The 16,720-nt window shown below is 37.3% G+C and overlaps 1 protein-coding gene across 10 annotated transcripts in view; it reads left to right on the forward strand.

Annotated features, from left to right (window-relative positions):
• LOC114486744 (tigger transposable element-derived protein 1-like) overlaps positions 1-16,720 on the forward strand; it is a 570,985-nt gene that overhangs the window by 251,429 nt on the left and 302,836 nt on the right. Inside the window, exon 5 of one of the 10 annotated variants that reach the window (XM_055086692.1) lies at positions 1,081-1,185. The exons of the other annotated variants lie outside the window; for them this stretch is intronic. Coding sequence (XP_054942667.1) covers positions 1,081-1,141 — 61 coding nt within the window. The 3' untranslated portion in view covers positions 1,142-1,185. The remainder of the gene's footprint in view (positions 1-1,080; positions 1,186-16,720) is intronic. 10 annotated transcript variants of the gene reach the window in all.

Consider the following 16,720-nt stretch of genomic DNA (forward strand, 5'->3'; position numbering starts at 1 on the left):
CATTTTTTAATTTATTAAAATATATTTTTACCTTTAATTACTTCTTTTTGTTCTTTAGGTTTGCTCTACCTTCTAATTTATTGAAATTGTTTGCTTAGTTCTTTCATTTTCATTATTTCTTGATTTAATAATGAAAGATTATATGTTGATAAGTATAACCAAAAACAGTTTAAACCATCTCCCATAATTAAAAAAAATTAAATACAGTGTTATTTTCTCAAATGATGTTGAGCAAGGTAAAAACAAGAAAAAAATGGTTTATAATCCGAATACCAAGTTTAACAAATTTTAACCTTTTGGGGCATATCCTTTTGGATTGTTCTCTTTCCTTTTCTCTCTGTACATATATTTTTTAAAATGGCATCATGCTGTATGCAATTTTACATTTCTATAATTTTTAGATAATATTTTAATGTTATAAAATTAAAATCTATTTAATCATTGTTAATAGTTGCCTAGTTTTCCACAGTTTGGATATACTGTAATTTATTTAAACTTCCACCACTGATGAATATTAAAGTTATTTCCTCTTTCCTATGTTAATATTTTCTCTGTTTAATAAGGGCTGAGAAAGTAATAAGGTAGGAACCAATAAAAATACTGCATTGGAAATGATTGTACATACCACTTTGTGCTGCAAACTTATTATTTCTAATTTTATTTTCTGCAGTGTCAACATAGATTAAAGTTATAATATTGCATCTTTTGGTCTCCTTACCTCCCCCTTTTCTTTTTGCTGCCTTTTATCCAAGTAAACTTCCATCTAATTTTCAATCTAAACCCCATTTCACCTTTTATAGGTCATGTATTCTTAATTTTATTGGGGACATGAAGCATATGTTTTCTAACATTTACTTGTATTTCCTATACAGTAGGTAATTTTTAAATTTTGATTTTTTAAAAGTCTTGAATGTTGTCTTCAATTTATTATGCCACAGAATATTTTTATAACGCCATCTCAGTATTGTTTCTCTCTGTTTCTCATTTTTGTGTAAGCAGTGGGATACCCAGTGCCCACAAACTGGTAGGTTAGACTCCATCTTTCTTAAGCTTGATATTCGTTCTTTTGTTGGTTAACAGATTACTCTCCTGCAGACTGCAAAGAGAAGGAACGGAGATGGACACCTGGGTAGTCCAGTAGAGGAATGTTGATTGTGCAGTGTTTTCTCTCCATATTTGGTGAAGGTACTGTGCAAGTGTCAGATTTCTGGGTCCAGGTTTCTTGACTGCCTGTTTCTTAGCCAGCTTGCCTCTTGCTTTATATAAGCTGCAGCGTGCCCAGTTGCAATCTTACTGCTTGGTATGGCCTCTGTAATAATTTGGGGGCTTCAAGAAATTCCTTTCAAATGCCAGTGATTTGCCTTGGCAAATTGAAACACAAATTGAAGGAGTTTGTTTGCTCTCTGCTGTCTTAGAACGTTCAGCCATCAGATCTTGTCCTTATAAATAAGTGACTATGTGCTGGAGAATTTCAGAGTTATTCCTTGACTGGTCTTATTTGCTTTTTATCTGATCTACTCTATATATAGCTGAAACTCCTGTAAGTTTCTGCTTTGTGGGTGGTTATCGCCATGGTTTCTAATTTGAAGGTGACTTTCTCTCATCTTTTATAACCCTTTGAACATTTCAGTGGAAATCTGAGAATAGGAGGTGTGAGGCATTTATGCTTTGATTCATATACCCAGTTCTTTTAACATTATCCTGTTGACTTGAATGTAACAGACATTCAAAGAACAGCTAATGACTAAACAAAGAATGAATATCATCTTGAGCTTAAAGGGTACTAATTGTCATATGACTTTTGTATTATTCTTCATATGTTGAAAACTTTGAGGTTTCTTTATATTTCTAGATACTTCAAATGGTAGTAATGGCAATCAGGTTCTGATTAGAAAAAAAATTGGGACTACTCTTGAAATAAGTTTAATTATTTATTCCTTCTCTTGTAAAATAACTTTTGACTTTGTTCCTTCAAAGTGCAGTCTCTGTGTTAGGTACAATGGATATAAGGTTGACTATATTGTTCCTACCCTCCTCCAGGATCCTCACATATAGTTTACTGGCAGCAACTGCTTTTTTTCCCTTTTCCAGGTCAAACATCAGAATTGTTTTTTGAAAATGGAAGCACTCAGGATAATAGAATGTCTTTTTCTCTCTGGCAATGGGGGTCTTGTTTATTTGAGTAACTCAGTGAAGGAATTATTTTACCAGGGGCTTACAAGAGACTGGGAGAATATTTATCCCACTAATCCTGGGGTAATGGAGGGAGAATTTCCTCCTCTCTTCTATGGTTCCTAGACTCAGTGAAGTCAGGAAAGTTAAACTTGACTGAATTTACAATTTCTTTTAAGTATTTTGTTGTTAAATACGTAGATTTTTCATTTTATTAATCGCTGGAATCTATGCAATCATATATTCATTTTAAGTATTACTATATTTCTATCCACATATATAATAGAAGACATAGATAACTTCCACTTCTGGAAGATAGGCATTTTATTTTTGAACTTTCTACATGCTAGTCAGTGCATATCACTAATAGAAAATATTTTGCCAACTAGGAATAGAGACATGGATCCTTCAGAGCCAGGCATGTGGGTTTTATCAAATGTACTAGACATTTGTGGATTTTGTCTGCCTAGCCTCATTTAACCTTTCTTTTGCTAAAATTACCCTGGCTTTTCGCTATGCCATCTCAGCTTGGTGGGGCTATCAAATGAGGTACCTCCTTACCCAATGCATGGGAACGTGACTCAAGCTATACAGATGGGACTTTGTTTTTTTTCCTGAGAATTACTGTCTCATAAAACTGGTGTGAGAATTAAGTGAGTTAATGCATGCAAGGTACTTAGAAGCATTCATGGCACAGGGTAAACAGTATACAAGTGTGAATTTTATTATTAAGCAGAGTGACAGAAGATTAGAAATTGATTAAAGCTGGAACATTCTGCCTGGCTGCCCTAAGACACACTCATAGTTCCTCTACCTAGATCTCCAGAGTGACCTAGTTCTGTCATTTCCTCCAAGGCCAGATTATAAAGCATTTCCTCCAATTCTATGAGCTACCCTGTATCCTTCTGATAAATTCATTTTGTCTCAACTTTCTCTCCTTGCGATCCAAGAATCTTGATGGATAAAGAGAAACTCTTAGTGAAGCTCCAAACATTGGAATTAAGTAATATTCTAAAATTTAAAAAATTATTTATATTTACTTTGGAGTGTGTTTTCTTATTCCTTCTGAATATGGTGCTCTATTGTTCTGGGAATTTATGTCAAGCAAAATAATAAAATAATAGTAGGATTATCTGGCATAGAAAAAGCTGAGACACGCAAAATGATGGAAATAAATGTGCTCATAGTAGTATTAATTTTTAAAGAAAACTCACCATCATGACCATTAAAATTATATATACCAGATACGGCTTAAGAGATTTACAGATATTATTTCTAATCTCTGTAACAAGTCTGCAAATAGTATTAACCTCGTTTTATGGATGGGAAACCTGAATGTTTGAGGCTTGTCCATTAGTTAGCAGCTAACGAGAATTCTAACCCAGTTCTACTCACTACAAAGCCTGTATTCTCTCCTACAATGACACACTTTAGTTTTCTTAAATTGTGAAAATCTGTTTCTATGTTTGGATGTTAAGTTGAAAATTTTAAATGGCGTTTATTCATTCTTTCATTAAATATTTATTGAGTGACTATGTGGGTAAGGTCTCCATGAATGTATATAAATGTAGCCTCAGAGGATATGTTTTAGGAAACGGGGATGGCAAAATGTAGAAGAAGGAAATTTGTAGTTATTTAGATTAAATGTAAAATATGTCTACTAGTCAAGGGAAAGGAAGATAGCTATTTTTAATTTTTGTTTAGATAATCCACTCAAAATTTATTTCAGTTGACTCCAGAAAAATTTTATTTTTCCTCTTCCCCTAATCTCGATCTATTCTACTCATCTAACATACATTCATATAGTGGTGCGTTTAGAAACCTTTCTAAGTTCTAGAGAATTTTAGTTCACTTAATTTTAGGGCATTTCTATGCAGTAATAATGTAAAGGGTGTTACTTGATGAAGAGAGCCAGAAACTTCTAGAAACTGGATAGAGTCCCAAATATACCAATCTTGCTGTTACAGTCTTAGACACATCTGTATAGGGCCAGAGATGAATAGTTACCATCCTAGCCTCCAAGGAGCTAGAATCTAATGATTGGGCAGAAACTTTCATAGCATCTATACACAAATCAGGCAACCACTTTATTCCTAACCTTTTCTAGCACTCATAATGGGGGTCTTGCAGAAAAGTGCAGAATACTGCAAATTTTACTCTTTTTCATCCCTTCAATCTCACACTACATACTATACCTCTTTAGCAATAGAAGGGAAGAGGTTACATAAGCTGCCCCCATTGACAGTGGAGTTTACTTAGTTTGTGCAGAAGAAATTTTCTGTGTGCTCAGAGATATCAATGTTTGCTTTCCATGTAATGGAAAAAAACCCATAAAGATAGTGAGTGGATACTCCTGCAGCTGAAATGCCAAAGAAGCATAAGCAGGCTTTGGTTCTACTCATGCTGGAAGGTTTTGTATATTCAAGTTCATTACTAATGATTCATTTTATTTTAAAGACTTGGTCTACATGAGATTGTATATGAAAAATCTATGCAGTTGGACTGTAATATTTCTGTGAAAATTTAAATTGGTAAAAGAAATTCATAAAAGAATGAATCTAGATAGAGAGTACAAATGCCTGAATAAATGATTCAGGACAAAACAGACTAAGTGGTACCTAAGTGTGAGCTTTTACTATTATTAAACAGAGTGGCAGAAGGTTAGAAAGTGGTTAGAGTTGGAGCATTCTGACCACCCGTGTCAGTTTCCTGAAGAAACTTAAAAACAAACAAAATAAAAACAACACTGTATTTTTCTTGTAACTGCTTTTTTTTTTTTTTCCTTTGCGGTACGCGGGCCTCTCACGGTTGTGGCCTCTCCCGTTGCGGAGCACAGGCTCCGGACGCGCAGGCTCAGCGGCCGTGGCTCACGGGCCCAGCCGCTCCGCGGCATGTGGAATCTTCCCGGACCGGGGCACGAACCCATGTCCCCTGCATCGGCAGGCGGACTCTCAACCACTGCGCCACCAGGGAAGCCCTTGTAACTGCTTTTGATACAGTAAAATATATGGTCTCCTTTTAATTTATTTTCAGCCACTTTTTATTGGCGGTGAAGGGTAGAGGTCAATTATCTTATAATAAAAAATCAAGTTGGCTAGTTTTATGTTTCTCATTCTGTCCTATTCTCTTGCAGCTCCTTAGGGTGCAGGCTAGGAGTCTCACTGGGCTCCAGTGGGAGAATGTGGGCTCTGGTGTGTTCACAGTGGGAGCCAGGCTGTACAAGAGTGTATCCCAGAAGCAGCACCAACTGCCTGTTGGATTAGAGATCCCTCAGGTGGAAGTGGTAGAACTGAGAAGCCCAGGCACTCAGAGCACGTCCCCAAACCACAGTGTCCCAGGTCAGTGATTCCAAACTTGGCTGAGGTTTAAAAGAGGCAGACTCCAGAGATCCAGCCAAACATTCCACTCTGGCATATCCAAGAGTGGGTCCTGGAAATCTGCCTTCTTAACAAGTAACCTGAAGATCAGCTAGGATTCCCCACTACCATTCTAAGTCCCTTGTGAGGAAGGAGCAACCTTCCCTGTTTGCTCCACCTGCACGATTGTTGCCATGTATGGCACAAGAATGGCCACCAATGTGTTGTGGAAGAGTAAGGCCTGTCTTCAGGGCAAGCTTCTCAGTGCATCCACCTCTTTTAAGACTCCATCCGTCTCTCTCAAATTGACATCTTTGCTGCACAGTAATCTGAATTTGACATTTTCATCCACTTTCCCATTTTCTGGCTTGGCTTTGCCCTGGCCATTTATTAGGTGGCTAGTGACCATGTACCTTAAATATTGGTGTATAATAATTTCAGTAATTAGTGGAGGTTCCAGAAAATGGAAGTGCAACTTTACCTGTTGAAGTGCCAAAACTTTTTTTAAAAACCGTTAAAACTCCTCTGCTTTCATAAACAAAGTATTGAACCTTTGTATGTTTCTTGATGATTCAGAATTGTCATTAAAATATGATTTATTTTACTGTGCTATGCAATATATTAAGGAAGTCATTCAGGTAGACAGACCATTTTCTCCTGCATTTTTGTCTTAGGTTGTTGTTACTGGTTTTGGTTTGCCTGTGCGCTGCCATTAGCTCTGCCTTTTCCTTGAAGGCCAGCTGTATCTGTACCGCTGTCAGTATTTTGCCTGGGCAGTACATAGCCCTTCATTTTTCTGTTTCTAATATTTGTGGGCTGTAGTACCACATAGCCAAACTGCTGGGAGCTAGGTCTTAATTAGAATGAGCTGGATTCTGGGCAGATGTCTGGCAATCTTTCCTGGGAATAACTATCCAGCTCTGGGAGAGGAATGTCGTGACATGTATTTGGCTGCTCAGGAGGTTTTGTTTACTTGTTTGCTTTGTTTACTGTGCATGGTTGTGTCTCAGAGGACTCTGAATTGTTGGAGTGGTTAGTTCTGAATAGCTGAGGAACTATTGTCTATAGACACTATTATTGTCAATAGTGTAAAACTTGGAACGAGTTCCTGTTTCACATGCTCAGACTAGAAAGAAGCAATGTCCAGTTGGAATGCCGAGCAAACACAGTCAGATCATTGATTTTTCTTTCCCTCTCGGGATAGCAGCCATGCTGGTCCTGGACTGCAGCAGGAAGGAGACCTGACTTCTCTCCTTCCTATTATTTTGCCCCCAGAAAAATTGCTTGGCAACTCTCACAACCACAAAAACCCTTGTGTGCTTGGTAGCTTAGGAAGATGCAACTCTTTTTAACATGCTGATAATCACAGCAAAGAAAAGCATCTGCAGGGTTATCTTATGGGAGCAAAGGACTAATGTGCAATCTCCAAAGAAAAATGCCACTGCCCTGGCTGCTCTCCTGAGCAAGGTGACTGGTGCCACAAAGCGGCCATGTGAGAGACACACACTGCTTTGGTACAAGAGGAAGGATGTTCCTGACTTACAGGCTCCATCACAGTAGCTCTCTTGGTGGTGACAGGTAGGGCCACCGCTTATAGGAGACATATTTACCAAAGCGAGTAATTGATGCATATACCTTTGAGGTCAGTGAGAAGGGCTTCCTCCTGGCTTTCTGCTCTTTGCCATTAACACCGTAAATCTACCTGCCCAAAATGACAGCCATCACCAAGCATTCTTGGCTCCTTTATTTTTTTTAATCTCTATGAATTTTACTTCCTCTCTTTCTCTCTTTCTTCCTGTGTCTCTCTCCTTTGCTCCGTCTTCCTTTTGGTCCTAATCCCATATATATTTTTAACTATATGATCACTCAGTGCACATTGGCTGAGTGTAAAGAGAAGGAAAATTGTTTTAATGACCATGGAACTTTCAGTGTCTATAGTCAGGATGATACAGGCTGCACTAAATGGGATGGTATCCATGGTGAGGGGGGCAGAATGCGCCAGGCTTTTGTGTCAAAGGGAGATGAAACGCATGTCATATGTCTGGACATATTGGAAGTCAGCGGTTTCAAAGTTCTGATCCTGAGTTTATCTTTACTGATCAGCTTGCAAGGCAGAATCAGAATATATCAGAACAAGTGGCAAAATGGGATAGAGCTTCAAAAAGACTTAAAAATAAAACCAGAGAAAAATGCGTTAGAATAAAATTAATAATTAAATTAATGTTTTTGTTTAGTTGTAATGTCAGTGACTATTTTTTAAAAAAAATAATTAAGCAGTTAATTTCAGCTTTTAAGGGACAAATTTTAAATACTAACCATGACTCACAATGAAATAATGTGCTAACTTGTACACGTTCGTATTCTTGTATTAACGATGTTGTAAGAGAAAAGTTTAGAACCTTTGCAAAAGAGGTGTTTTGTTTTTCAAATATTGAGTTAATTTCAAATATGGACTTTTAAATTTTGTTGTCAGATTTGTTGTGAAAAATTATTGCATTTTTACACGTTTAAGGTTTTCTAATCTGTGAGCTTCCGCTCAGTTATTGGTGGGAGAAGATTCAGATTCCCGTTGGGGCTTTTTTGCTTTATAGAGGTAATTGCAGCTGTTTGTGGAGAAAGGCTGACCTCATAACCCCTCACCAATTTATCCAGGGACTAAATATTGTCCTTTGTCACCTAGTTGCCATATGCCTTTTTAATGTGTATTATTTAAGATTTGTTTTTCACAAGGTGATACTTGGAGACAAGGATAAAATGACATTGAATGTAAAAGAAGAAAGTATTGGTAAAGAAATATTCAAAATACACAGAACATTTGCCTTCATAATTTATAGTTTGATTTTATGATACCTGTGATTCAATTTCAATTCTATTATGATCCTTAGATGTATACACCTTTTTGAAGCCAGATATAGAGTAAGTGTGGAGAGTATAGAATCAAGGGATTCTGGAGTCTGATTGCTGAGTTCCATTCTGGCATCACCTTTAGTTATGTCATCTTGAAACATTATTTAAACTCTCTGTGTCTTATTTTTCTCCTTTAGAAATGGAAATAATAAAACTGTTTTCCTCATAGGATTATTGTGAAATTATAGATCATGAATTTAAAGCACATAGCTCAGTTCCTTACATGTAGTTAAGATGCAACACACGTCTGTAACTACTGCTTAGGCTGTTCTGGCTGCAAATTAATTTATTTTCAAATTCTGACAAAATAAAGACACTTCCAAAATTAACTGAAAAGGCAGCTGTCCTTGAAAGAGGACTACAAGTGGCATAAAATTTAGGTGGATTGAACACAATAAACAAAGGAAAGCAATAAAATCTTCACAGGCATTCAATAAATATTTGTTGTATTAGAGAGGATTGGTTACTAGGTATTAGGAATGCATAGATTTATAGACTCTTTGGGTTGGGTGTGGACATGTAAGTAAATATAATCCTTTCCAACTGCCTCACTCAGTGTTTTCTTCTCCTCTACTGTTTCTTGCAGAGTAGACATTCATCCCAATACTTGAACCCTTCCACTTATGGCAACCCATCCATGAGGAGCCAGATCTTATTACTAGAAAGATCTCTTAGGTTGAGCTGAAGTCTACTTCTCTTGCTCTCACTCATCCTTCCTGATTTGGCTTCTGTGGCTCTTCATATGTCAGTGACTCACAAGTCTGAATATACATATTTTCTATATTCACCATTTCCTTCATTTCCCAGATGAAAATCCCCAGTTCCTTCAACCTTTCTCAAAGGACATGATTTCAAGTCCTCTTATGTTATGATTGATAAACTTTGAAATTGGACTTGCTTCAGTTAGAAATTGTATTTTGCTACAAATCAACAGGGACCACCAAACTAGAGGCTTAAAACAGGAAGGGGTTTATTTTTCTCTCACATAGAAAAGATCCTGAAGTAGACAGCTCAGAGGCAGCATGGTGACTCAGCAAATTCATCAGGGACCCAGGACCTTCTAGGTTTCTTCTCTGCCTGAAGGTGTGATTTTCATCCTCACGCTCTGGAGGTGACCAATGTAGCTACAGCCACCAGTGTTCCCATTCCAGGCAGGAAAAATGGGAAGAGCCAAAATCAACAGGATGCAAACCTCCTGAGTCTACCTCCCCTTTTAAGGAGCTCTTTTGGACACATTAACAGCAACTTCTATTTCTTATTGGCCAGATTGTGTCACATGCTCAACTCTAATGTTAGAGAGGCAAGGAAATGTAGTTTTTTTTGTTTTGTTTTGTTTTGTGGTACGCGGGCCTCTCACTGTTGTGTCCTCTCCCGTTGCGGAGCACAGGCTCCGGACGCGCAGGCTCAGAGGCCATGGCTCACGGGCCTATCCACTCCGCGGCATGTGGGATCCTCCCGGACCGGGGCACGAACCCGTGTCCCCTGCATCAGCACGCGGACTCGCAACCACTGCGCCACCAGGGAAGCCCGGAAATGTAGTTTTAAAGCAAGGTTTTATTACTACCCTGAATAAAAGCAGGGTTCTTTCAGTTAAAAAAAAAAAAAAAAGAGTAGACTAGATATAAGATAAGTAATGGGTAATCTGCATCAGGATATCCTCTTAAAAGATCCTCTTCTGAAATATGGCTCCCCTACTTCAACAACAGTCTAGATGTGGGATGACCCTGAAGAGTAGGATGAGACTGTGTCTGTCTCTGGAAACCCTACTTCTAGAATATGGTACTGATTAATGAAAGATCAGAGAAAAAGTACAGAGCAGTCCTTACTTGGGCAGATCTTTGTTTATCCAACTCATTTGAGCTTAGAGCCAATAATCTGAATGTTTTCTAAGGCTTCCTACCTGTTGAAAGTTGAATGCCTGCTCTTTTCTGGACTGTTTTCTGCTCTGCGCTATAACCAATGTACAAATATAGTAGGCCCATAAACCAGCTTCCAGTTGTGCTAATTTCTTCATAAGGGTAAGACTTACTAAAAAGCCTATGAATAAATGGCATAATTATAAAGTCATTTTAGGAAGATGTAAGTCACTTAATAAAGTTCTTTATGGCATGTGTATTAATGCCAATAATATTTTAAGAGATTACTCCAGAGTATGGTCTTGTGGGGATGGAAAATTCACCTAACCGCACTGTTGTTAACTTCTTTCTGTCCAAGAATCCCAGATTCACTGGAAGGAGGTGGGGAGGGGGAAGCATAGTAGTAATCTCTGGGAAAAACTCTAAGTAAAACCAAAGAAGATGCATACTTACTATATAAGGAGTCCTGGAAGCTTGTACCTGGTCTCTGAAAGTGAAAGGAGATGAGGTAAGAAGATGGATTGGTATATCATAGACATCAACCAGTATACACATTCTCTAGTAGCTCAGACCATACCTAGCTAGCTCAACTGTGGTTCATAGGCAGATGGCTGTGGTGGTAATAGTCAAGGACCTTCTTCTTGCCTAAGTCTAATGAATACAAATAATGTGATGAGTAACTGACTTTATAACAAAAAAACCTGGAAAAATTGCCTCAGTTAGTTTATTCTCTGGGCTTATTAGACACGGAATGGTTTCAGCACCAAGAATGCTGGCATTTTTCACTTATGGGGCCAACTTTAAGAGTATACCCTTTTTCATGTAGTTTTCTACTTCTTCATTTTTGTGTTAGAAATAGATAGGAGTGGAATGTAAGACTACAATCCAAGAATAGGTAGATGAATGCAAATTGTGTCTGGTCTCCCCATACTCTTACTTGATTCTGGTAGAATTTTATCTGACAGTCACTGAAGACTTCTCTTCAGCAGTTTTTTCATGAGCCCCTAGGAAAAAGTGGCAAAAATATGGTTAAATATATGGTTACTGATTTCATAAAGGCAATGGTAGCTTTTGGGGTAGAGGGAAACAAGCCGAAGAATGCATTTTGCTTTTATCTGATAATCATTAGCCTGTGTTCTCTGTGAGTTCCAATTACTATCATATATTTTTACATTCATTTATTCATTTATTTAATGAATAGTACTCATTTACTTAGTACCTACTGTATGCTTGGCATTGTGCTAAGTTCTGAGAATGCAAAAATATATGAGAAACTGTTTCTGCCCTCATAAAGCTTATGATTAAGTGGCTACTGATAGCTTACCTTTGTATTATATTTTGGAGTTTTTCAAGTGCACAAGCATTGTAACAAAATCCTTTAAGAAAATCTCAAGGGAGGTAGGGTAGGTAGTAAGAAATAGTCCCATTTTAAAACTGAAGAAATTGAGGCTCACAGAAGTTAAGTTATCCATCTGGATTGCTTAATAGCAGAGAGTGTTAATTGTTAATTCTTCTAAGTTTCACATTTTAATGTAAAGAGTTATTTATATGTGAAATTTTACTATAAGAACCTTAAGTGACGTTGGATGTCTGTTTTTAATCTCTTTCGGTAATAATAATGTTCTGACCTAGATTCCTGAAATAAGTGTTTCATCCAGGTTGACTCATATATTGCACATCTGAACTATTGATAAGATGTCATGAAAAGAAATAGCAGTTGAATTTGTTGGTTGTTGAAACTATTTTGTAGTCAAAATTCTAGTGGTCTCAGAATGACTGGAGTCTACTTACCAGTTAAGGTTTGACTCATCATATGGCAGCTGTGGTAGACTTGAAAAAGACATACAGGCAATTAGGAAGTGTGTATTTTAAAGCAGTGAATCACATTTGAAGGATTACTTAAGAAAATGGGATCACGTCTCTTGTATCCTAAAGAAGTCAAATAACATGTATTTTTCTTTTTAAATAACAAAAAATAGAGATGTTTTCCCCCTTTAAACTTCTTTCCACACAACTTTCATTTCTTATTTCAAATTAGATTTTGTGATGGTTACTATCTCTCTTAACATAGCCTATTATGAGAGGGTTTATTCTTTCCAGGATGAAAGCCACAGAAAATATGGACATGGTCAGCAAATGTCATTATTGCTTTTTACAGGCGTCAGAGAGTGTCTGAACCAGTGAGTCTCAAGCCTGGCACATACCAGGGCCACCTGGGGAGCTTGTAAAATTTGCTGCTGCCTGGGCCCTAGTTTACCCAGAGCCACAGAATCTCCAGCGGTGCGGCCCAGGCATTAGCATTATTTTAAAATATTTGTAGCTAATTCTAATTGTGCAGCCAGGGTTGAGAATAGCTAGAAACTCCCACTTCTGCTGGAAATGAAAGAAATCAAATCAAGGTAATTGATATTAAAGAGTGAACAGCTTATAGTGTCATCTGAATTTCTGAAATCAGTATCTAATGGATATTCTGGTCAGTGTGACACAGTGTAATGAAAACATTCAGGTAAGGGCAGAAAATATTTCAAGCAGGAGAATCTTCTGTACTTCTTAAATGTCACCACTTAGATGGCTATCCGATTTTAGCTTAGACAACTGCTTTGCTTGTGTGGCCCTGGCTTTGAATTAGATTCCTAAAATCAAATGTGTTAAAACACTTATCTGGTGCCCAGATTTGAGTAGATTTTTCTGAAAACTTAAATTTATAGGAATGTAAATATGATTGATTGCCCAGAGCCTTGTTGTATATCTATCTTTGTCCCTTTATCCTTACAGCTCTACCTGTACAGGGAATGTAAAATGGACACCCTGAAACAATCAGTGGCAAATTAGAGCATTTGAAGCCTCATTTGCTTTTTTTTAAAGGTATTTTGGCTAATATAGAAGGGTGTGGGTATCAAATTATCAAAATATTTCTCAGATTTTCTAGTCACCTAAAGTGTATTCACCTATTTATTACATTTTTCTGTGCATTAACCTTAACATTTATACATTCAGATTAGAATGCCTATACTCTTCTTTTATGGGCAGGTGGTAATGCCTATTATATTTGTCAAATTCTTCAGTATAAGGGTGTGGGCAGTGGGGTAAGAGAGAGTAGAATTTACATCCTCTTACTGGTAAAGCTGTGTGAACTTAGGCAAGTCAGTAACCTCTCCAAGCCTCAGTTTCCTTGGCTGTAAAATGGGAATGATAAAAGTTCCTGTCTCTTAAACTTGTCATGGAGTTTAAAAAAGCTAATTCATGTAAAGCACACGGCACTGTGCCTAGTACATAAGAGTTAAAAATTATTATCATTATTGCTTTTATTGTTATTCAATTCTTTGAAAAAAAAGGTTGAGGGAAAATGAATAATCACTTTGGATTAAAGATTTTTCAGTGGAAAAATTTGCATTTATCCCTATTGCAAGTATTTGAAATGTAATAATTTGAATGTCTGAAATCTAAAATCAAGAGCAATGACAGCATATTTCATTTCAAAGGAATGCTGTAAAATTTCATCTATTTTGGTATATGATTTATCAAACTCATTTTGCCTGCCTCTAACATTTTATGGGAGTGGCTAGGAAATATGCACCCATTAGAAAGGAGAGAAGTGCAGTTTCCTTCTGGCAAGTCACAGGAATTCCTTGGGATTGGGGTGGGGTGGGGTGAGGTGGGATGTGATCCAATCAGGAAAGTGCTGTTATAAACTCTAATTCTTTTATATATTTTTTAACATAGCTTCCAATTCTTATTTGAATATTAATAGATTGACTTATCTCAGAACTAATTTAGGGTGAGAGACAAAACCTTGGGAACAGAATGTAAAGATAGTCATGATCTTCCAGTCACTTTACAGAAATGTCTATTTGCTGACCCTCCTGGTCACCTTCTCCAGAGCACAAAACTACTACATATTGTTCTCCTCTTTCAGTATGTCTTAAGTGATATTATTTAGGTGACTTTACGCTCATTTCAGAAACAAAATACAAACAGACACAATAAAGGGCTTAATCTAAAGATTAAAGCAATTCGCAAAGAGCGGGAATGGAAACTAAATTCCCCACATTTTTTCCCTTGGCTTTGAATTTTCTTTCCCTTGGGGTAGCTTTTATTTCTCTCTTTTCATTGATACTAACAGCTTATTACAACTCGTGTCTGTTTGTACTGTGTTCCCCTCTTATTAATCTCTCCTTCCATGTCTACACTTTGAATAGCAGTTTCCAAGTTCGAGAATCATTACTTCCTTAGTTCTTGAGGGTGAAAGCCAGCATGTATCCATGTATACATTTGTGATTGGAATCTTACCCAGTTATTCTCTTAGTTACAAAAGTAGGCATTGATTGACATGTGATAGGAGAAGAGTGTCTAATTTCAGGAATATTTTATTTTGGGAGCAGGTGAGAAGGTTTTTGTTCAATGAATTCTCCATGAAAGCACTAATATTTATCTCTACAGACTATGATTTTTCTATTCCTGTGACTATTGGAGTCCATTCTCACATTTTCTCTTCTATATTAGGCACGTTTGAGACTTCCCTGGTGGTCCAGGGGTTAAGACTCCGTGCTTCCACCATAGGGGGTGCAGGTTCGAACCCTGCCCCGGGGAAGTTCCACATGCCTCCCCGTGTAGTGTGTGGCCAAAAAAAAAAGGAAAAAAAACAGAAGTGTATATTAGGCATGTTTGCTCATTGCTAAACCTTTTCAGTTATTCATGATCCTAATTAGAATTTCTAGATGAATTAAAATGCATTTCCTTTTAGATGATGTTTCAGACATCAAATGATTAAAAAAACAAAGTAATTATTCTACCAGGAGCTTAATGAGTCATGCTCTGGGGAAAAGTGGGGATTGGCAGGAGGTAGGAGGGAGGTGAAGAAAAGTAAAAAGTAGAAAGCAGGCATGTATCAGGAAAAACTCCAGCCAGGGTTGATGGGCTGAGCTTTATTGATGCTGCTCTATGATATGTGTCAAAATAAATGCAGGAAACAGCTTTTGCTTCAAAATTTGGAACGTTGTGTTAACTGATATTTAAGTGAAGGAATGTTACAGTTGGAAGAGCTGACCTAAACTCTTTCCAAAACTATCAATTTTATTTATTAAACTTACTGAAGAAAAGTGACAAGAAAAGGCATAGATCATTTGTTTATTTGACAAGGTACTCAGAGTTCTTTTCCTTAGTAGAGCAGCAATTATGATGGGTTTTATTATGCTCAGCATGTGTGTTTGCCCAGTTTGAAATTGTTTACATATTTACTGGCAAGGCACTAATGAAAATAAATCAGCCCAAAGGACTTTTATCTCCCTGTCTGTGGAACACTGTGAAAGGTGCATTTTTAGTGGATGATGACCACAGTTGTTTTTAGGATTCCTGAATGAAGTCATGAAGTCTTAAGAATTTTGGAACCCAAAGTTTTGACTCATGTTACAATTTGAGTAACTGCTTTATAGAAAAGGGCCTGATCTAATTTTTAGCCTGTGCTTCATTCTTGCAAGTTGGAGGCTTATTCGCTGAGGATAATATTTATAAGTCCCATAATTAAGGAAATTCTTTAGTTAGACGTAGCTGTGAGAAAAGAGATACATCTAGGTCACTTTAGGGCACCATTTCTCAAATCAGGTGTCCTATGCTACACGTTGGTAGTTATGTGTGCTTCGAAATAGACTGCTAAATAGGATTAAACTCTTTTTTTTTGGAGCAAGATTTCTAAGAGACTTAAAAATGCAAGTGGACATTGCAACTAATCAGGAAAGGACATGGCATTCAGCATTTCCCAGACTATTATCAAGCAGTATCTATTCTCATCTCTTAGAACATAGGGAAAAGCTGCCAGGAGTGATAGGGTTCTTCATAAGTACACAGCTGGCAGTCAGCCCCTCAGGGTCCCCGTACATTGGGCCTAAAGTACACTGGCATGCCTGATTCAAGAGCAGGGCTTGTGACCCTCTTCTCTGTGCTACTTGTATTTGTACTTCCTGAGAGGGAGGAATGGAGTCTATTGGCCACTATCCAATATGGGACACTCCTATTGATCTGTCTTTAACCATGGTGCCCCAGAGTACTTTGGCCTCAGCAGGAATTCCTGGACCAGTTAGTTGTAGCCAAGCTAGTAATATGAAATGGCCCAAACCACAGAATTTTGGTGCTGTTTTTCCTCAGATGGAGGCTATGTCAGGTAGTCAAACTTTAAGGGCTGTTCTGTTTAGGTGGCACTCATCTCCAGGTAAGATAGTCATTCATTCATTCAGCAGTATTAGATACCTGTTATGTATTGAGCACCACGTTGGGCTATGGGGATACAAATGTGAGTAAGATACTTCCTGGTCCTCAAGCAACTTATGGGTCATTTAAACAGTTCACATAATGGTTGTTCTTGCTTGCTTCATAAGATATTATTTGGATATAAAATCAGTCACTTCATTTATATATATATATATATATATATAT

This window comes from Physeter macrocephalus, chromosome 8 (genome assembly GCF_002837175.3).
Source record: "Physeter macrocephalus isolate SW-GA chromosome 8, ASM283717v5, whole genome shotgun sequence".
In the NCBI taxonomy this organism is placed as follows: Eukaryota; Metazoa; Chordata; class Mammalia; order Artiodactyla; family Physeteridae; genus Physeter; species Physeter macrocephalus.